General features: G+C 43.3%; 1 protein-coding gene across 2 annotated transcripts in view; it reads right to left on the reverse strand.

Annotated features, from left to right (window-relative positions):
• Window positions 1-14,643, reverse strand: part of MED13L (mediator complex subunit 13L) — a 184,666-nt gene that overhangs the window by 15,015 nt on the left and 155,008 nt on the right. For both annotated transcript variants that reach the window (XM_030501971.1, XM_030501972.1), the window contains 7 exons: window positions 11,371-12,317; window positions 10,180-10,359; window positions 8,717-8,940; window positions 7,924-8,116; window positions 5,503-5,947; window positions 3,839-4,058; window positions 1,192-1,380 (listed from right to left, as the gene is read on the reverse strand). In XM_030501971.1, coding sequence (XP_030357831.1) covers window positions 1,192-1,380; window positions 3,839-4,058; window positions 5,503-5,947; window positions 7,924-8,116; window positions 8,717-8,940; window positions 10,180-10,359; window positions 11,371-12,317 — 2,398 coding nt within the window. The remainder of the gene's footprint in view (window positions 1-1,191; window positions 1,381-3,838; window positions 4,059-5,502; window positions 5,948-7,923; window positions 8,117-8,716; window positions 8,941-10,179; window positions 10,360-11,370; window positions 12,318-14,643) is intronic.

Here is a 14,643-nt window from a genome sequence, read left to right on the forward strand (position 1 = left end):
GAACTGGCCAGGGGGGTTTCTTAATTCTTGAGGCAAAGCTGGGAAGTGTGGTGCAGACCGAGAGCAACACATGGACAATGGAGAAAGTTGAGATCTGGTTAATGAAGTATGCTAAGTGCAAGCTGCTTGTGGAAACACTGTTCCAAAAAGGAAATTAAACATGAAATGCAAAGTGCAAGTTAATCTGCTTAGAGGAGAAGTCAGTTATGGTGTTTTCCTAAGAGACATGAAGGGGTCTCCTGTTTCTGCTCAGGTCACTTTCCACAAGCACACTCCCCTGGCAGCAGTGCAAGAACATTAAGTAAAGGGAGGGAGATGCTTGCAGGCATCTTACAAGTTTACTGCTCTTCCCCTTACACCTAAATAGCTTGAAGTATGACTTCAACTTGCTGCAAAATCCATCCTGCTGAACAGGTACCTTTTTGAGGGAAGGGTGAGGAGAGAATGTGAAGAGGAGATGCTTGAGGTGATGCTTCTTTCAGGAATTCCCAGTGAGAGCTTAGGGCTTTACGTGAGTAATGAAATGTGCTGATAGGTTGGGTTTATGATGGTTCTGAATCGAGGGGTTTAAATCCTAACAAGCATGTCTTTATCTCAAGGTAAGTGTTTAAGTGTTTAGTTGGTCCATTAAATCTAAATAAAACAGTCACCCTTATCTTTCAAAGAATGAAAAACATCCATGGGAATTACGATGGATTACTCTTCCTTTGAAATGCCTGCAAACCCACAAACAGGGCTTGAATATTTACTGTTTAAAAAAGAGATGGCAGATAAGAATCCCACTGAACGAGGGGGAATTCTCCAGTACCTCAGGTAATTAATGTAATATCTGTAATTAGGCGCAGGAACTTATTTCATATATATGTGCATATAAATACAGGTTGGACATAAACACTTTCTTGTAGGAGTACTATAGACTGAGACAACACAGTGTCTCAGGATCTGATTCCACACTTTTACCCTTTTACTGACTCAAAACCAGAAGCTTAAAATGTTTTGAAAGCGAGTAGTCTGCCACTGTTCTCATTATTTTCTATTTAGTACTAGCTTACCTTCTCCTTTTATGTTATCATTGTCTTCTACACCTTGAAAAAATATTCCAAAAAGTATTTTCTCTACTCTTTTTGTAATACTGGAGAGAAGGGGTTACAGTTTATTAACAGACTTTCACTTCTTGACTCCAGTACTAACCTCTGGGTTTTTGAGGGTCATCTCGATGCTGGCAGCTGGTCCAAAGCCTGTGAGAGACTTGATGTGAATCTGGGTGGGCAGTGGCCTCCTGCATTGGCAGTACACTGAAAACGCCAGCGACTTCAAGTGCTGAATGTAGAAAACCTGTTCATCCTTCATTGTCTGCAGCATGTACTGGCAAGGCACAATCTGTACAAGTCATAGAAACAAGAAAGCATGACTGAAAGTCTTCAAGGAGCTGTTCATTAATATCAAGCCAGACTCACACATTCGATAGTCATTTAACAACCACGGCACTTTGTGGGTGGTGTATTTGCACTACAGTACCTGTAGCTTCCTAGAAGGGCTACCACCCTCTCGCATGAGCACCCACAACAGCCAGTGACTGTGTTCCTTGATACAAACCTGCAGTTCCCACTGTGATGATGTATTTAAGGCTGTAAAATCTCTCAAAATTGAAACTCTGACCTCTCAATATAATGGAAGAGTCTCCTTTCAGCACAAGAGTAACTGCAGAGTATATAATACGTCTGTAGTAGCTGACAAAGAGCGGAGCAGAAACTCCAAATGAGTGTCACTTTCTGTGACATGATCATCATGGAATGACAAACCCCCTCAACTCCACAAAGGGAGCAGACTGTTTTATCCAGCCAAGTGTTACTTTTCTGAAGTACACTTTCTCATTCATCCTTCGTTTTGGGAAGGGCACATCATTAATTACATGTATAACATTTATCAAAGCGTACCCCAAGAAGAAACCACCAGTGGCTTTTAAAAGCAATATCCTCCAACTTGGGAGTGGTTTGAATTTTAATTTTTTTAATCCAAGTCCCTGTATTCAAACACCTTTGATTATTTTAAACATCCTTTATCTGATCCCCATCTGCACTTGCAGGCCCCTCTGCTGCATCATCTGGGTGGGCTGAACTCTGCGCTCAGGCAGGTTGGCTTCCACAGCTTGTGGTTAGAATTAGGGCTTGTTTGCTGGTCCTCTGGCAACCAGCACCACCCTGTCACCCCTAGAGGACATGGCAGAGAGTAGAATTAAAGTTCTATTATGATTTATGGGGTGTGTTGTCTTTTCTTTTGAACAGCGAGATCTTTGGAGCAGAAACCATCAGTACAAGATCTTTACGGTGCAGCCAATGCTGTGAGACCCACACATATTCTTCTAACAAATATTTTCAGTAGTTGTAAAACTTGAAACATCACAAAAGTTTTACTACTCTTTCTTGCTTGAACCATTGGAATTTGGTCACATATTGTACTTACTAAACTTGACCGTGTGTTTTTAAGGACAAGTTCTTTATGCAAGACTTTCAGAAGCTGGGCTTTCCCTCACTATGTATGAGTTGAAATAAATATGTTAACATTTGGGTTTGGTTTATTTTGGAATAACTCTGTGTGTGTATACTATGGCACAGCTGTGAGAACACTGTGACTAGCTCATGTTACCTTTACTTGCAGAAAAATGTCAAGGATTTTGACTTAAACTGGCAAAATGCCCCGTATTTTGACAAACCAAGGGGAAGCGCCCAGGAAATAAGCAGTACTTTGAGTTAGGAAGCACGTTAATTGTCTTGTACAGACTGAGATAGTTTCTGCCTGCAGTTTGCATGGCCTTATACTTCAGCTGTGGCAGTATCAGTGGCTATTTTGGTTTTTTGCATCTTCAGGTCTGAATCAATTGAATTCCTGCAATCTGCCACAATATGAAGTTGTGAATCTGATTTTCAGATCATCCCCAAGCCTGTAATAGTTTGGTGACAGGTTCTCCCATCACTTTAGAGAATGATGAGGTCAGGATTACCAGAAATGACAAACTTTCCATGCCAAATTTGAGACACTGGTAACAACTTCCAATTCCTTTTTTTTTTTAACTTATAAACTAAGATGTGTTTAAGCCAAGTCGAACATACATGAAGACGACATACAGCCATCATTCACATGCTGCTTCTTGTGTGTGTTGCACATGTACACACATGGCTCAATCTCTGGCCTCCCCTTTTCCCCCACTTCTTTATTGAGCCACTGTGACGAAGAGGCATGGAAAACGCAGGCAGTCTGGGCAAGAGGCCAAGCTCTGCTTCTGACTACACAAATCCAATTCTTAAGTAATTCCATAGTAAGTAACTATTATTATATGCCAAGTTACATGGTGAATTATTTTTAAGAAGCAGATAACAACAATACAATGCTTAAATTATACACTAAATGTCTGGTTGCACATATTTCTTTTGGATTAAACAGTATAAATCAAGAGCATAGCAAAAGCAAACAAGTCAACATGCAAAGTAATCAAAGGAGCAACTGGGCATTTTTGGCAATGGCAACCCAAGTTGCAACTTAAGTAACTAATATCCCTCTCCAGCATATATGATTGCTAGAACCATGGAAGAGATTTGATGCAGGATACCGTGGCTGCCTTACATTAATTTCCTCATCAAAACAAAAAGCAGGTGGTTTTCTAATATACAGACTTGTACTGTCAACAAAATAATTTGTAAACATTACCTGAATTTTCTATACTATTTTATATATTTATATATTATCTTCCATTCTGTATCTTCAGTACAGAGTAGCTATCAAAAGCATGCTGTGATAGAATGACTTTCCAGTTTGAAGACACAAAGGAAGGTAGAATTACCTGGAGAATGAAAGAATTCCTCATGTTCTCAGGCAAGTTATCCAACATTTCTGTGTAGCATCTCATCAAACTTAACAGCCAGAAGTTGGCTGAGGCAGATTCTTCATCTGCAGTGTAGGTGAAAGGATCCACCATGTAGATGACCACAGCAGGAGGATAGGCGTTGCTGTCCGCAGACTCCGGCTCGGTGGGAATCCCGATCCTCTCCCTCTCAGTAACACTGGAAGGACACATAATGTTAGAGTCAAAGCAAGTTACAACTGTTCATTACTCTTTGCTGTAAAGGTGTGCAAGGCCAGAGCAGAGGAGGAAAAGGGGGAGAATGAAGTGATCCTTATGTTCAGAAGCAAAACATGATACAACAGTGATTGAGGGGAGATGACTTTGTACGCACTGCAGTTCTTAATCCAAAACACCAGTTATTAATTATGCATTAAAGATACCTACCATAAAGTCTAACATACTCTCATTTTATACAAGCAGAATAGATTATGTCTGAATAACATGGAAAAGTTGGCTATTATTAGCTGACTACTATTCCCTTCAGTAATGTGCATGATGGTTTTTGGGGCTGTTTAGGGTTTTCTTTCAGGACAAGTGGAAGAGGGAGAGAAAGGACTGAGAACTGAGAAGTGCCAAAGCAACATTCATGGAGACTCGAGTCCCCTGTTCAGTTACAGTGAAGTTCCATTGGTAATGGAAGGAGCAACTGGCCTTTTTTGCTTGGTAAAATTCTCCTCCATGCCTTAACCATGAGTAGGAGGCTCAACATCTGTAAGTGATCACAAGCAGCTCAGACTTCCTTTGTCAGAAACCATGCTGCAGTGGCTCAAGTGCTATTCTGCACAGAGCCAGCCAACAGATGTCTGAAGGATAACCCCAACTACAACAGGATGTGGGCTTTTCACTTAAGATACAGGAACTCCCTAACGTATATCATGGCTATTAGTAATATGCATTATTATAAGAGTAATGAAAAACATGTTCACTCAGGAAGTTACTTACAGAAGATGTTAAAAAACATTTTCCTAATGTTTATGTTTAATGGACTATTTACAATGAAGTCTTTAAAAGAGTTGTGCTGCTGCAGTTTATTTTAAAGGAACAGCAATATAACCCCATTTCCTGACCTGACAGTGCACCTGCTTGGAAAGCAACACCTGCAACGCAGGCACATGGAAACAAAGCCATGGATTGCATTTTGTGTCTGTTGCTGTTAGAGGTATGATGGTGCTGCCCATGTGAGAGGCATTCAGCGCCACGGGAGAGGTCCTGCAGCACCTGACCAGTGAGGCCAAGTGAGCAGATAGGGCACAGAGCCTCAGAGACTCCTTGTGTTTTACTTGTACTGCAAATACCAGGTGGGACATCCCCAGGCCCCTCAAACACAACAGCAACACCATGATCATGCACTTGAATCAAGCTTTGTTGCTTGTTACACAAAAGGGGAGGTTTGCTTTTTCTAGCTCCCCTCTATCAGTAACTGCTATGGACAAATGAAAACAGGCCCTGCTCCATTTACATCTGGCCACTAGCCCTGCACGTGTCAGAGGGTCCTTTCTAGGATCTACATAAGGCTTAAAGATTACAGGTTGTATGGAACCAGGAGAACAGTGGATTTAATTAGACATACTTGGAGTCATTTGAGCACTGAAGTCACTTACCCTTCCTGTCCTTCCTGTTGCTGCTGTGGTGCATTCTGACCTGATTCTGCATCTCCTCCAGGACCTGTGCTTCCTTGCGAGCGCTCTGCTGTGTTTCCCCCAGTGCTGGTGTTCTGCCCTGACCCAATGTTCCCACTAAACCCTGGAGTAGAGGTAGTGGTTATCTGGTTAACGCCGGGTGTTGCTGAAGATGCTGACAGCTGTGGCACTGAGGATCCAGAGGATGAACTACTTCCTGCTGGAAGGCTAGTGGTCCCACCACTGGGTGTGGAGTTAAAGGAGTTGCCTGTTGGTGGTGCCCCAGCAGCTGAGAGACAAGCTGAGTTTGAGGAGGCAGGTCCAGTGCTCCCTGGTGCTGTTGGTGCCTGGCTTGCTGGCGCTGGGGTTTGGTACTTGGGCGGTAGCAACAGGCTGCTGTCAAGCTGCAGAGTGGCTAAGTAAGGTGCTGAAATAGCAGATGAAGAAGAAAGGAGATGAATGGCAGTCTGTCAGATCAAAGTGAATGGCATCAACCATAAAGTCACACACTATTTTTTGCACTTTTAGAATATTCTAAGAGTATACAAACACTACATGAATATAAGCTCCATCACAAGGATTTACTTTGGCGTCACTCTTCAGCATCTGATACCGATCAAAAGTCTTTAAAAACAGGAATCACTTTGTGGAGCTTTGCGAATCAGTTGGTACTGACACATCATGATCTCTGGCTAGATTGTGTTGTGATAACAGCAGCTTTATACAGCATTCAGCTTTGCAATCTACCGGAGTCACTTGGTCAGACTCAAAATCCAGACGTTCTTTTTACCTGAGCTACAGTAATGGCAAACTTGAATATAGTTATTTCTGCTCTTCAGTATCAGAAGAAAAGATATCACAGTGATCATTTTAATGTAATAAATGAATAAAAAGTAAGTAAATGAATATTTATTATTTGTTTATTCTCAGAGGTGGTAAATCACCAGCAGGGGAAGTTCCCAACACTGCTCCTGCCAGCTGCCTCAGGTGTGAATTGAGCACCCAGCTCCTCAACCAGCCCTGCACATGCTACACCTCTGCATGTGAGCCTGGGGTATTTATGTAAAGTAGTGCTGTAGTAATTTCTCCCTTCCAGTTATGTGGGAAATTAAAACTAAAAGCAAACTGAATGAGTCACAGGGTCATTTGAGATAGATGAGTCCCAGCCTGTTCTGTCAAGCATTCCTGTAAGGATGCACGAGCATTCTGCAGGCTGTCGAACTGCCCAGCTAACTCCCACATGTTTGTTTAGACTTCTGTCCAAAACCAGATCATCAGTCCTCACAGCAAGCAGGCTTCAGAACTGTCACACCTTGTTCAGAGCAAAGGCAGGAAGCACTTTTCAAGAAACTACTTAAAAGTTCCTGGCTATTTTTAAACAAAAACATAGTTTGCGCATTTCAGCTCAAGCACGAAGCCTTTATGTGGCTGCTGCCATGGTCACTGTGTGCCAGCAGTGACCAGCACTGTCTCAGCAAATGTATTTCCAGTGACGTTCCTGATGGTCTGTGTCTTGTGCTGAGATCCCATTTCTCCGTTACAAACACAAGACAGTTAAGTTGCCTGTGGATGCACTCTGGAATGGAACAGCCATGTCTCTCCCCAGCTGAAATCTGGGAGCAATGTCAGTCCAGGAATTCAGCCAGGCTCAGCCAGGACCTATTTTCTGATACTCCCCTAGCAAATTTATACCCTCCCATATACTCAGATTCTACCCTCCCTCACCAAACCAGTACACCTGATGTTCTGTTCTAACAGAACAAACATAGCAGGTTGCCATAACAAAACCAAAAGACTAATCTTTCAAACAGGCTCACTGTTTCAGGATGGAAATAAGCCTATAGGAAGTCCAGAGGAGACCAGGCCTTTGGAGCGATGTGGTTCCAAGTGCCTACAACCACAGATCCAGGCCCCAGTCACCAAGGGTGCTGTTACTTTACCTGTGTTAACTCACTCCTCCTTTCCAGAGTTTTAGTGAACTCGCCTCTTAGATAAATACACGTTACGCTTCAAGGCACCAGCTCCAGCATGCTGATACATACAAACCACATCAATGTATGCATTCAGTCTTGTGCGGAACATCTTTGGGGCATACAAACATCTTACACCAAACTGCCTTTACTGATAAAGGCTTTTGGATCCCTGACATGATCACCCGATTGCTGAACAACAAACCTTTGAAAGCAGGCAAATTTAACATGGATTAAGAAGCTAAGATAAAACTTCAGGCAGGCAAATTTAACATGGATTAAGAAGCTAAGATAAAACCTCACAATACTTTATTTTTGAACTGATCATAATCTATACCTTAAGAAAAAGCCCCATTTCCACCTACCACAAATAACCTCTACAGCACCTACAGAAACCAGAGCAGCCTTGCTAGCACCACCTAGGGAGCCTTACCTAGGTGATGCCGGCAAACTTGCGCGTAAAGTTTGAGTCTGGAATGATTGTCACACTCCTCAGTGCCCCAAGGCTGGTTGAACCATTCGCTGACGAGCTCATCCGTTAGCTTCTGTGCCACGCTCTTCCCCACCCGCATAATCCCATCACGTAACACTTTGCAGATTGGTTTGTGCTGGCCAAGTCTACACATCTGGTGAGGAAAGAAGAGATGCTTGTAACTGGATGCTGAGCACCTGAGTGTGCTCTGCAATCTGGTTTGTAGCATAAAGCCACCAGCACACATCTGGTGGCTCCTTAATAAATACAGAAACAAAAGGCTACATTTATCTGTTGACTTGAACTGCACTTACAGCAAAAGCAAGGTCACAAAGTGATCTTACAATTCAGCAGTACACAATGTGCATGATAAAAGAAGGAAATTGTTTTAACTCCAGCCTAGTAATTACAAGAAGCAACTGATTCTTTAATCTACCCCTCGGTCTTCAGGTTTGGTTCTGCCCTCATGTGTTAGGTTGCAAGTGTATTAATACTAGTGTTACACCCTAGTATTAGGTGTACTAATACTAGGGTGATGGCAGATGGCAACAAACACCCAGAAATGCACAGAAAAAACACAGTACAACTCAATTAGACAGTACTCTTGGACTCTGAAAGTGCATAAAGTCCTCAAAATGAAATAAATCCTTACTCAGATAATACTTTAAAAACCACAGATTTCTCCCAACAAACATGCAGCAGAACAGAAACGACACTTAAGAAGCAATAATTCAGTGTGGCTTGTCTTTCCAACCTCGTATACAGCACTCAAGTCCCTGAAGAAAGTTTTGGCTCCATCGAGCAAGGCCTCATTTTCTGGACACACCACGATATAGGCGACATCCCGATGGCCCCCATATGGGTCTAGCAACAGCCTCTCCCAGAACGGCAAGGAGAATGGAGAGATTGTCAGGAAGTCTTTGTCGTAACCCACTAGTAATGTTGGGATTGGAAGAGGCTCAGGAGATTCCTCAGAGCCTTCAAAGAGAAAAAAAGAGAGAGAAAAAGTGTTACAATAAGTGGTTTAACCGCAGTGGGTTCCCTGATGTACCAGCAGTGGGTTCGTATACAGGAATATTGGGAATCAGTCATCCCCTGCCATCCTGAGCCTCCTGGAAGTTTGACCATAGAATGGAAACAGATCAAGGCTGGATTGTGCCTGCTAAACCATGTTCTCCCACAGCCCTTTTCCTTGGGAAAAAATATTTAATAAAGTAGAAGATAGATTTATATTGTACCTAAGAAATGCCATAAAATCAAAGCTCAGTCAGCCAAAGCAGAGGGAGCTGATCCAAGCTCATCTACCATTTAAGCTTCCCTAAAAAGCTGCAATAAACCATCTTGCAGTGTACTGTAAATACAGGTATTGCCCTTCCTGAGGCTTAATCTCGTGGTTTTCCTTTGTCATAACCATAACCACATCTTACTCACTCAAAAGTAGTAACATGAATAAATAAAACCTCATTTTACACTTTTTCATCTACGTCCACCTGGCTGTGCAAAGTTACTCAGTAAAACGTTTAGAAAGTTATTCCTAGGTGTAGATACATAGCAAAGTTATTGTAATCGTACAATTTGCCTCCTGCTCCTCTCCATAGAAGAGCCCCAGAGCACTCGCTGGCCCAGCAGAGAGGGTTGCCATCAACCCCTAAACAAGACTGCACTGGTTTAGACTGAGATAAATCAGAGGTGAGAAATACACATTCACCCACAGAATCTATTTTGTCATTTGTATTTTCCAGAAGTGTCACTTATAGGCCAGGAAATACTTAAACTGAAAGTTCTTATTAAGACTATGGGAAACCTTAGAACAAGCAAACCTCTCTGTGGAGAAAGCTTATCTACTTCTTGTGTTACCCTCCTTCTGTAGCTCAAGGCCCCTCTTCCCCACTGCGATTTGGTACAATTTCAAGAGCTCTGCATGTGATTTCTACACGAGGAGCTTCAGCACAGGCCAAAGGCCAGGCTCAGCTGGGGAGCTTCATCCTCACCCAGCATTTCTGCACTTGTAAGTATGTGTCAGTCAGGGAGGGTGAAGCCTCCACTCCAGTGTGCAGGGGTGTGCTGCAAATGCATTTTAAAGCCATGTGAAGAGCCATCCCCTGCCCCCAACAGATACAAAGAGCCCATTTGTTCCAATGTTTTTCCATAAGGAAGTGCATTTCTAGAAAACCATGCTTCCATTTGAACTGTTGGCATACACCCCCATGTATGTACCATAGGTTCCCCGTCCTGCCATCTTATGGAACTGCTGCCAGGTGAGTGGTCCCTGCACGTGCTGGATGTTCTCCCAGGTCCTTCCCGTCCGCTTCTTCTGGATGGCATCCTGGAGGAAGGGCTGCAGGGACAGCAGCATGCGCACCACGTCCTGGGAGGAGAGCATGCTGATATCCAGGACTGCGAATGACAAAGGAGCAGCAGTCATTTTCAGGGAGGGACAGGAAGGATTATTTGGAGGTGGCAACAATTTCTGGTTTATTGTTCTTTCACACTGCTCTCACAATGCCCACATGTGCACAGCTCTAATTAGCCTAATGGCATTGACTGTGGTACTGTCTGAAAACACTGCTGAAATAAAGCTGTCATCACATTCCTTTGCACACACCTTTCACTGCTACTGCTGTCCAGCTCAGACTGGAAGAAGTCAGAGCATCTTCAGCATATGCGATGTTTCATTACAAAATCACTTTTATTTTTCTTGGTGACACATTCATACAGAGCATTTCTTTTCTGCTGACTTCTCCAAAAGATAGGGGCCATAATTCTGCCTTCCCTCAACACTTGAATTACTTTTGCACCTCTGCTGCAGACTTCTGAACATCCACAGACTCTTTCACAATTTAGACCACAAAGTCTAAGGACAACCAGATTATTATTGGTACTTGTGCTGTAATTTATAAAGCTTTCAGAACCCTACTTCATTTCCAGAATAAAGGGCTTAAAGCAGCCTTTCAGTACATAAAGGGGCCGACAAGATATCTGGAGAGGGGCTTTGGACAAGGGCCTGTAGGGGACAGGACAAGAGGAATGGCTTTAATCTGCCAGAGGGGAGATTGAGATGAGCTCTTAGGCACAAGTTCTTCCCTGTGAGGGTGCTGAGGCGCTGGCACAGGGTGCCCAGAGAAGCTGTGGCTGCCCCATCCCTGGCAGTGTTCAAGGCCAGGTTGGACACAGGGGCTGGGAGCAACCTGCTCTAGTGGAAGGTGTCCCTGCCCATGGCAGGGGGTTGGGACTGGATGAATTTTAAGGTCCCTTCCAACGCAAACCAGTCTGTGCTTCTATGAATATTTCTATGTATATCATCTGCCACATAAGACTAAGTGGCTGACGATTGGGAAGTTTCACACAAATTTACAGAAGTCATGAAAAAATTCAAAGGAAAAGACATAAATCTGTTTGGACCCATACCATTGCTGTGAGGCCAAGAATGTACGGTGGCACTTCTCACGAGGGCTTCGTCCACTTTTCCACCAGTGGGGTTGTCCACGTACTGCCTGCCTTGCTCCAGGGCATTGAAGCATTCTACCCAGGAGTCGTTGCTGTCTGCCTGCAGCCTGTCATAGCTCCAGTTCATGCACGGGAGCGTTTGACGGTTGTTGGAGGACATATAATCCAAGCAGCTCAGCGATGTGAAGGGCTGTGTGTGCTGATTCTGGAGGAGGAGGAGGAGGCTCATTGGAGGTTCCTGGGTCCTTCTGGCTCCCTCACCCATCTGAGAGATCAGGTTGCTCTGACATATCATCAGTCGTCTTTCTGCAGCCTGGCCAATGTCTGAGGTCTTGCCAAAAATATCCAGCTCATCCTCAATGAAGAGCCCGGAGTTGTAACCTAGTTTGCGGTTCATAATAGCGCTGAAGCCACAGGTGCACCGGTACTGATCCTCATTGGATGAATCCGGGATGTATAAACCAACATCTGCACCTTTAATATTCATATTACAGGCGCATATACAACAACTGTCAAAGTTACGGTCCTTGAAGATGTTCAACACGGAGTCTGAGAGAATCAAGGTGACGTAGAGGCTGTGGGCTTCCGGGATGGGCTGGACGGTGCCCGGCTCCACCGAGTTCAGCGGTCGTGTCGTAGAAGGGGTAGAAGCAGGTGAGCCTTGATCTGTGCTGTCATATTTTACAGATCCTTGACCACTCGCAGTACCCCCACCTCTAGGAGTCCTTGGGGTCCTGGGCGTGCGAGGGGTAGGGACAGAGAAGCGGGGAGTTGCTGGTGAGGGCAGAACTCCTGCGCCACTGTTGCTGGCTGGAGCAGTACTATTTAGTGTCACTGGTGTATTCATCTGAGGAGTGTTCATCTGAAGATAGTCTTGGTCGGCCAAACTCCCAACACTAGGCACATTGCTGCAAGAAATAAATGAGAAACAGTCAAATGCCATCACAAACTGGGTGGTTGTGAAGACTGATTTTGTCAACTTTTAAATACAAGGAGAGGGTGAAACCAGAAAGGATTCACTGTAACTGTAGCAAAGAGAGAACACACACTCTGCTCACAACCTTTTACTCCTGTCTCTCAACTAAAACTGAAATTCTCACCATGAACATCACTGTTTCTTATCTCTCCAATAAAAAGGCACCATCTTAGGCACTTAGCCCTCTTAAAAGATGATCCCATGGCCTAAACCTCAAATGCTCTTGAGAATAATCTCTACATATCAAGTTAAACCTTTATGATATTTGTAACTTTTTTAGGGAAAAGAGAGAGGATTGTAGTTGTTGTTTGAAACACAATTATGTGTGAAAAGATAAAACATCAGTGGAAATAAAGAAAATACTTCAGAGCATTGAAATCTTATTTGACTTTAGAAACCATCACTTTAAAAGACTGTCAAGTCACGCATGTGGCACATACACGCCTCATGGTGGTATGCAACTGGCAAGGGGATTCCAGACACTACAAATCAAATACTCATTTAGGATTACAGTCTCCAGCACAACATGACATATCCATCACAAACTCTTAGTCCAGCAAAACTAAGAAACGTGTTTGTATGTCATCCACTGTCATGACCAGGGTTTATTACCCATTTTTGTCATTTTCTGCCAAATTCAAGTGACCAAAGAACAGTCTGTACCTTCCATGAGACCTATCCTCTCTTTGGAATGACTCGTATCAAGAAACAGGGAATATGGGGCCAATCAAAAGAGTAAGAGCTCTACTTAACTCTTCTCTATATAAGTTGTTAATAAGCTGCTCATTTTTCTTGAATTCATTTCATATTGGAGTAAGAAAAAGTGTAAGAAAAGTCTCTTGATAAAGGAGGGGAAGAGGTTTTTCTCATGTTTGTCTGCTCTTGCTGTGTATTTTGTGTGCTATTTAAAAGGAGCACTGCCTTAATGCTCACATATCAGTAGGGGCTTGGAAAGGAAAATAGCAAAGTCCTTACTCCTCAGAATCATTTTATTACCTTGAACAGATGTATGTGCAACTCAAAGCAAGAGAGGGGGAAAAAAAACCACCCTATGAACAAAGGTTTGCAGGAGTTGTGAATCTGAAGCACACTGAATGCCTCAGAGTGATAAGAAAAGGTGACCTAGAAACCTTGATTGGCAATCAGCACTCTGTTGGAAGCCTGCAGGAATAATCTCCACTCTAATTGGATTATATGGAAAATGAAAGGGGTCTTTTCCCCAACAAATACCTGAAATTAATAACCAGCTCAGGCCTGGTGAATCAGCTACTGTTCCAGAAAACCCGGGAATTCAATTACCCTCCCCAGGCACCATCAAGGGTTTAAAATTTCTTTTTTTGCAATTCTTTTGAGAGCACTGAAGAATCCTTTGGAGCTGGAGAAGGACTGATTTAAAGGCTTTACAGACTGATTTAAAGATACAGGCTGCTTCCTCTAGAAATGAACGCAGTGCAGAACTGTACTATATTATTATGTCTTTTAAGAGGCTTTATTAATTGAATGGTGCCGATTCTTGACAGCTTTCAAAATCTCCAGCAATTAATTTCTTCCATGAACATTGGTGATTTCTAAGAACTAAGCGAGGAATACGAGCTCTCAAATTTAATAGCAGTGTTTGCCTATAGGCCACAGTGCTCCTGTACTTGGCATCTTCTCTTTCAGTATTCAGGCAGCAGAGGGTAGTGCACATCCCATCGGCATCAGTCTGACCAGCAGATCTGTGACCCATTCAAGTTAAAGCACTCAGAAAAGCCGATGTGAGGATGCAGGGATGAGAGCTGCCACAGGCCTGCTCAAAGTACCGGTAGCATCAGGAGCAGACACCATCAGCCTGAAGCTCAGACTACACAAGTACAGACAAGGTGGGAGCTGGACTGCAGGCTGGAGAACTGGGCTCTGGAATGGGGGACACAGACATGAGGGGTTGAGTGCATTAATTTTATTCCTTCACACTTCTCTGGTTTATGTTGAATTACAACATATTCCCGTAGCAGAAACTGCAATTAAGTCAAGCAAGTACCACATGTTCTGTTCTTTCTAAAGCACTAGGAGTGTACTAGACACACACCGTCATACATCAACTTCCAGAAGCTGTTTTCAATTCCAATGTTCCTACCACCAGAACTTTTTTGATCTCAAACAATGACAGATCTACAAGGTTTAAAATACATTTGCAGGTTATTTTGAGGTTCTGGTGCGTAGGTAAAGCACTGTTAATATATGCAAACGTTGTAATTAATGAGCCAAACTAACGCATG

The sequence above is a fragment of the Strigops habroptila genome, chromosome 11 (genome assembly GCF_004027225.2).
Source record: "Strigops habroptila isolate Jane chromosome 11, bStrHab1.2.pri, whole genome shotgun sequence".
NCBI lineage: Eukaryota > Metazoa > Chordata > Aves > Psittaciformes > Psittacidae > Strigops > Strigops habroptila.